This window comes from Gadus macrocephalus, chromosome 4, assembly GCF_031168955.1.
Source record: "Gadus macrocephalus chromosome 4, ASM3116895v1".
In the NCBI taxonomy this organism is placed as follows: Eukaryota; Metazoa; Chordata; class Actinopteri; order Gadiformes; family Gadidae; genus Gadus; species Gadus macrocephalus.
This window is the reverse complement of record NC_082385.1, coordinates 8,268,893-8,276,138: the sequence shown is the minus strand read 5'-3', so window position 1 is coordinate 8,276,138 and position 7,246 is coordinate 8,268,893. Positions and strand designations below refer to the sequence as shown.

Here is a 7,246-nt window from a genome sequence, read left to right as displayed (position 1 = left end):
AATACAATATTAAAATAAATGGCAAAAATGTGTTGGTTTGAGTTTTTATTTATTACTAGTTGGGTGCTTGAAATAAATATGTAAACTTTGTCTGTTCTGTTTATGTCTTCCAAAGTTGACAATAAAGACGTTTTAAAAAGATTTTTAACCCTAACCCTTTTACTTATTCATGCAAAAAACATTAAGGTAAGTGTAAAAAACGGCTAACAATAGCTAGTCTTTGTACATTGCGCCATATACTCTCGGGCATAGGGATTCCATATACTCTCGGGCAAATGCATTCAGTCTGAAGCAGGGTGTCACAATCGAACCCAGTATCACGCGATTTCGAGCTGATACTCACGAATATTTTCCTGCATTTCCATTCAACTAATATAAGTACTGCAACCAGCTAAACCAGTAATTGCAATGATGAAGTCAATGTCAATATTTGCGTTGAAGATTATCTGATTATCTAGTTCCCTACCCCAGAAGCTGTGTTTGCGCTTATCTTCCTGATAAAAGCTTGCTGCATGCTTACTCCGACAAACTCCTCAAAAAAGGTAGCCTAGTTCCTCCGGGTAATTCTCTATCCTGCCTTAAGGACAGAGAGCTGTTCTCCTTTTGGTAAGATTAAAAATAACTCTAGTTTGGCATAAAAAGTTTAATTTGTGAGGCATTTTTAAATGCAGAAAATGTGACAGAAAATTGCATCAATGCAATGTTGAGTGGTAATCATGTATATGTTCGCTTCTTAATTCCTCCAATGCAGTTGGGAAAACTAAGAGAACAATAAAAAGTGTGTGTGTGTGTGTGTGTGTGTGTGTGTGTGTGTGTGTGTGTGTGTGTGTGTGTGTGTGTGTGTGTGTGTGTGTGTGTGTGTGTGTGTGTGTGTGTGTGTGTAATGTGACTGGCCTCGCCTAAACGAGAATCTGGCCGCAGCCTGGCCGCCCAGTTTAAATGGTCTAGAACTAGAATACTACAAATAGCATAATAGGCCTAGTCTATAGGATAATCTGGATAAACAAATCGTAAAAAATAAATAAAGACAACATGTTGGGACATCCATGGTTACAGTTAAAATGTTAAAACACAAAAGGTAGAGAGACAGGAGACCAAATAAAAGAACAGCAAAACGGTTAAGAGTTGGTTTCCATCAGCACTGCAATTTCGAAGAGTATTAAGAATACAGAGCAATATGACGATGCAGAGGCCTCTTGCGAAGCCCATCCAGTGCCATATCTGCCAAGTGGTTAACCTCTGTCTCGATGTCTCTGGAAGTGCCACATTTGACATAGTCTTGTACTACACGGAAAGTGTATCCCTGTCAGTATACCGGGTGGGGGGTTTCACCAGCAAAAAGGACGAAACTCCCCAGTTAAGGCCATGAGCAGACATGTCTGACCTCTCCCTCCTCCACCCCTCAACCTAAACCTTCTTTGCTGGTTTTTCAGGTTCTCATCCATTTCTCATCTTCAAGCTCTTTTGTGATTGAGTGAGTCAACGCACACAGGGACTGATCCAGGTCATTGTGACTGTGCGTTTCTGATGTTGTCCTGGGCTTTCATCGTGACTGTTTATTTCTGATGTTGGCCCAGGAATCAAGATCTAATCAGAATCAATAAATAACACCTGGCGGTCTAATATGCAACCTTTAAACGTTAGTTAGGGTCTATCGTTTATATCCTATAAACCATTTAATTGTAATCATTTTTTCTCAGGCTCTCTGGGGGCGTTGTGCTATGCCACTGAATTGTCAGAGGTATTTAGAATGTTGTATTTGTCATTGTTTGTAATGTTCTAATAATCGATAACAAAGGAAAGACAAGTGTTAAATAACATTTTGACAAGTGGAACAATTATCTCCCTGTATTTCAATAGTTTTCTCACAAATAAACTCATCTACAAAATAAAAAATATATATTATAAAAAAAGTACAAAAACTGTATTTAAATGATGAAGTCAGTCAATATTGATATTCAGGATTATCTGATTTTCCAACACCCCAAAAACGGTATTTTCCCTAATATTAGTGCTAAATGGTAGGCTACTACCAAGCCTGGCGGCCTTGGTGACCTCACCTTACCCCCACAAATCCATTGTCTTACCCATAGTTCTGCAGGGCGACACTTTGAAGCGGGAGCTCTGTGAAAAAGTGAAGCGTGCCTTAAAATCTGTTCTCATTGGCTGGGTCCTGGGGAGGGGCTGCCAACAGGATGTGTGGTCTGATGTGTTGTCATTGGATCTACAGGGTTCGGCTACAGGATTGGACACATACAAAGTATTTATTTAAAAGTGCAAAGTTCTAATGTCTTGTTGGTGGAAAGACCATTAACCATGCAGTAGCCTATACATTTCCCCACCTCGAATTGAACCTAATTAATGTCAATGTTGCAATACATTTGAACCTACAGCCACATATCTGGCTCCAAGAACAACACACCAGAATAAACAATGATGAACAATTATGCTACAGTTAAGCTCTACGGTTCAACGGGAACAGTGAAGGGGTGACTCATATGTTTCTAATCCAGGGGGCGTGTTTTATAGCGTTATTTAAGTAGACAGTGAACATATCTACGTTAACATACACGTCTTAGTTCCCTGGTCCTTTTTTACCAGCATTGAATTGACATCTCCTGACAACATGCAAGCCCTCGACGCGAAAGACCTGGGGAGAGCCTTGTGCATCATCACCGGAGCTTCTCGCGGATTCGGCCGAACCACAGCCCTCCAGATCTCCGAGCTGGTCAAGCCCAAATCCGTGCTGGTCCTAGCCGCTAGAAATGCCGAAGCCCTGCAGACGCTCCAAGCCGAACTGGCCGCTTCTAAAGCTGGAAAAGCGGGCGTCATCGTTGAATATGTAGTCGCAGATCTGGGAGTGAAAGAGGGGGTGGAAAGTGTTGTTAAGGCGGTCAAATTACACCCCTCTGAAGACTTTGATCACCTTATAGTGGTCAATAACGCAGGTAAGGGAAAACAATCCTCATACGCATGCATGTAAGATAATCGAAAGCAGCAATAAGTCTACTACCTCTGTATTGAGCAACAGAAACCTTTTCAAATATCGAAATGTTCAGCGCTTTAAGGATATTATGGCATTTATTCGGGGGTTTTTTGACCAGGGGAAAAGTATTTATTTGTCGACCAATGTCGTTTGTCAATCTGTCTCTTCCATAATGACATAACACCAAGAAGAATAATCCTTACAATAGGGTTCCAACCCTTCGGGCTTGGCCCCCTAGACTCTAGATTTACGGTTTTGTATGCGGTGCATACAAAACCTCTAGACCGACAAAATGGGAAGCTATAAGTCATATGAAATAAATATGCCTGATAAATAAATATAGGCCTATAGGCTATGGTTATCAAATAAATCCTGTAGGCCTAATTTCGAAATTAATCGATATAGTTCAACTAATAAATGAATAGGTTTTGATCAATGAAAAAATAAATTTCACAAAGAACTTCCTTTTATTTATTTCAGGGGACTTTTATTTTATCATTCAACATTTATTTATTTATTTATTTATTTATTTATTTATTTATTTATTTATTTATTTATTTATTTATTTATTATACATCAGGAGACTTTTACTGCCAAATGTAGCTATTAGATCAGACCAAAGCAGCAGAACCAGAAGAGCGCTGAATCACTGAACGTACGTCACGGGGATGCGAGGGACATATAGGCTACCTTTTTGGTTGCCGTTTGAATTGTGCCATCTATGTTTGTCCATTTAAAAAGATAATTTTGCAAATCAGATAATCATGGGATGCCACTGGTTGTCTTACACATGTCAAACAAGATAGGCCTATATGAATAATTCAACACTTGGTTATACTACAGATCACAATTATGTCCCTTGCGACTCATCCCACGAAAATGTCGGACATGAAATAGCAGAGTGCTGGATGGTCATTCGATGATCAATGTCATAAGACAAACCGTCCGTACCTGGGGCAGTAACGCCTTTTTTATGTCAACATTCAATATCAGCTGTTGTTGCCGTTCATTGTAGAAAAAAGATCCACCTGATGGCACTGTAATTAGTTGAACAAAGATAACAAACATGAGTTACAGACTAGAGTAATATGTTGATGCAGAGGCCTCTTGTGCAGCCCATCAAGCTGCCAATCTCGTAGGAAAGGGCATTGCACCCATAAATCAGAAACAAAAGTTTGTTGTGCTAAATAGTTTTTTAAGTAGTTCTTTATTCGCTTTGAAACTATTTGCAAAAGTTGATAAAAGACTTGTAGGCCTACTACACCGAAAGTGTATCCCTGTCAGTATACAGTGTGAGAATTTCTCAGCTAAAAGGGTGAAATCCACAAGTAAATGGCCAAAGCAGCAGACATGTCTGACCCTTGTCCCTCCTCAAACCCTCAACCCAGACTGCTTTTCCAGATTTTTACGGTATCATCCGATTCTCATCTTCTCGTTCCTTTGTGATCAAGTGAGTCATCTCACACAGAGACTGTGCAAGGTCAACGTGTGCCTGTGCGTTTCTGATGTTGACCCGGGGTTTGAAGAACTAATCCATATCAATCAATCTCGTCTGAGGGTCTGTGTTCACAAACCCGTCTTTGTGTTCAGACGGGTTTGGATAGGTGGTAGTGATTGGACATTTGTGGGAAAGGAGACAGATTCAACTGTAGTCATGTGTGGACTTAGTGTGTGTAGTATCGTTGTGGAGACAGGGCGCTTATCCTGTATGTGTGGCTGCTGGTGATGAAGCCAGTAGGAAGATGACTTTCTCAGTCCTCATTAACAATAGCATAATGTCAAATGCTACCAGTTTTTCTTAGTTTCCTGAAATGGATTTCTGTGGAGTTGCATGTCATGTTTTGACATGACATGTATGCAACTTATGTCATATTTTTGTCATGACATGTAACTACAATTTATATAATTAAATGATTGTTTAATTGATCAAATTAACCTCTGAGTCTGATTGTGGATTGTGTTGAGTGTATTGTGTTGGATGCAGCTTATCTTTTGGTTCAGGTAGTGTATTAGATAGCACAAAGCATTAATGTTAAGTTGCACCAGTAAATACCAGGCAGTGAGCGTAGCTCATTAGCACAATCTGTAAAGTTATTTGTAAGTTGGCCACCAGGGGTGCACTCTTCATTGTTTTTAGCAAACAAACTCTAGTCTACACAGAAGCATGTGTGCAGACATCTTCCAGGACAAGCAAGAAGACTGTTGAAGGTATGACAAGGAATAACTCCTTGTAATACAAGAATTTATTTACTCCACTCAGCACTTACTTGTGATATTGAAAGTCTAAAAGATAGTTTAGAGTCTAAACTATCTTTAGACCGTAAGGCTTAATCCATTATTTGACCTTTGACCTCTGTTCAAATATTTTCACGCGTATTTTACACTACACTACTCACCGCGTTCTCTGCAGGATATTGATTTTCTAGTTAGGATTAGGATGCCTGATGCCCGAATCACTTAAAAGGGCACATATTATACCACCAGGTGTGAGTGTGATTAGCCCTTAAAAGGCAGATATTCAAAACGGCTTATTGTTTACATCCCATAAACCTTTTCCTTCATAATCACTTTCCCCAGGCTCTCTGGGGGCGTTGCGCTACGCCAAGACCTTAACGGACATGGCGGAGGTGACCTCCTACATGGCGTTCAACCTCAGCTCGGCCGTGTGCCTGACGGCCGGTGTGCTGGAGGCGTTCCCGCGGCGCGAGGGCCTGCGGCGGACCGTGGTGAACGTGTCGTCCCGCTGCGCCCTGGAGCCCTTTCTGTCTTGGGGGCTGTACTGCAGCGGGAAGGCGGCCCGCGACATGATGTTCAAGGTGCTGGCCATGGAGAGCCCCGACCTCAGGGTGGTCAACTACTCCCCGGGTGAGACGTCTGTTTGGGAGCTCAAGTTTGACGTTCAACCTGTGTTGTCCTTTGAAAAATTGAACGGCCTACTATTTGTAGGCGGTTTGATAATCGTCGTCATCATCAATGTTTCAACTATGGGCGCCTATATGAGCGAAAACCTGGGTAGATGCACAGACATGTATACTTAGCATATTGTGTTTGTTAATACGTATAATGATATATATATTTACATTTATTTATTATACTTTCAGCCTGAATCTCCATAAAATGTAAAATTTGCTTTTAAATGGATTTTTATAAGAAATACCAAATTTGTTAATACATTTTAATCAGTACAACTCTGCCCATGACATGACAACATGATACAACATGATTTTTCATATTTCGCACTGTTTTTCCACATTCTATTGATTTGGATTGTTGCTAATCAACCAATATTCAGTAGGCACAAATATCCAAATAAAGTGTGAGGCTTTATAGAAGCAGTTGGTTGTTGTTATCATGGGTAACAAGAATGTAATGCAATGCTGGATGAAATGAAAACATCTTATTTCGATTAGCAAACATTCTGGTTCTCCCCTTGTGACCCCAGGCCCACTGGACACCGGCATGCAGCTAGAAGCCCGGACCCTCACGGAGGACGACAGTCTCAGGAACACCTTCGCAGACATGTTCTCCAAGGGCAAACTGCTCACCTGTGAAGCGTCCTGCGCTAAACTAACGACGCTGCTGCTCAAAGACGAATACACCAGCGGAGCACACGTCGACTTTTACGACGTCTAGATGTTTTAAATTTGATTTTAGGGACATTACTGTTTGAGTCCAAATCTTTTAACAGGTAACATTCGAAGGTCCGGTGTTGAATGGGTAATGTATATTTTTACAATCTGTAATGCCAACGGACTGCGGAGGAGTAAGGGTGTATTATTGAACGATCATTATAAATGACGTTGTTTCAAAAGTGCTTTGATTGCTTAATGATAGAATTTTGTTGATCAGTGTGAAATGGCATATGAATGCACTGCACGGTGTTTCCAACCAAACCCAAGGAACCGGAGGTATATAGTTACGTGTTTATTTTCTACAATCCTAAATTTGTACTGTTGTGAGATAACTGTCATTGTGCCTTAACTGTTACTCAACTGTCACTATTGTTTACTTAGTCTAAGCTTACTATCTGTTCTTAATGTTAGTAGTGTTTGTCCAGAATTTACTTCATACATTCCTCTACAAAACTGTAAACGAATAAAACCCAAACCAAAAAATACCTGTATGACCTAATCACTGTGACTCCGACACAAATACAATGAATAGACAAATTGCATTGTGTGGAATGTTGTCACACACACACACTCACACACATATGCACACGCACACGTAGATGCATTCCTCCAATGCCACTACAGGAAA

At 40.5% G+C, this 7,246-nt stretch overlaps 1 protein-coding gene across 1 annotated transcript; it reads left to right on the top strand.

Annotated features, from left to right (window-relative positions):
• The first annotated feature begins 2,307 nt into the window (after positions 1 to 2,307).
• spra (sepiapterin reductase a) lies at positions 2,308 to 7,103 on the top strand. Its single transcript, XM_060049939.1, has 3 exons — positions 2,308 to 2,948; positions 5,564 to 5,851; positions 6,429 to 7,103. Exons 1-3 carry the CDS (start codon positions 2,627 to 2,629, stop codon positions 6,617 to 6,619), a joined length of 801 nt encoding a protein of 266 aa, XP_059905922.1. The 5' UTR covers positions 2,308 to 2,626; the 3' UTR covers positions 6,620 to 7,103.
• The last annotated feature ends 143 nt before the right edge of the window (positions 7,104 to 7,246 follow it).

Excerpts from the sequence above, each read along its gene's own strand:
- spra (XM_060049939.1), top strand. The coding sequence starts at position 2,627 with ATGCAAGCCCTCGACGCGAAAGACCTGGGGAGAGCCTTGTGCATCATC. Across the intron at positions 2,949-5,563 it reads TATAGTGGTCAATAACGCAG|GCTCTCTGGGGGCGTTGCGC; the intron begins GTAAGGGAAAAC and ends CACTTTCCCCAG. Across the intron at positions 5,852-6,428 it reads GGTGGTCAACTACTCCCCGG|GCCCACTGGACACCGGCATG; the intron begins GTGAGACGTCTG and ends TTGTGACCCCAG.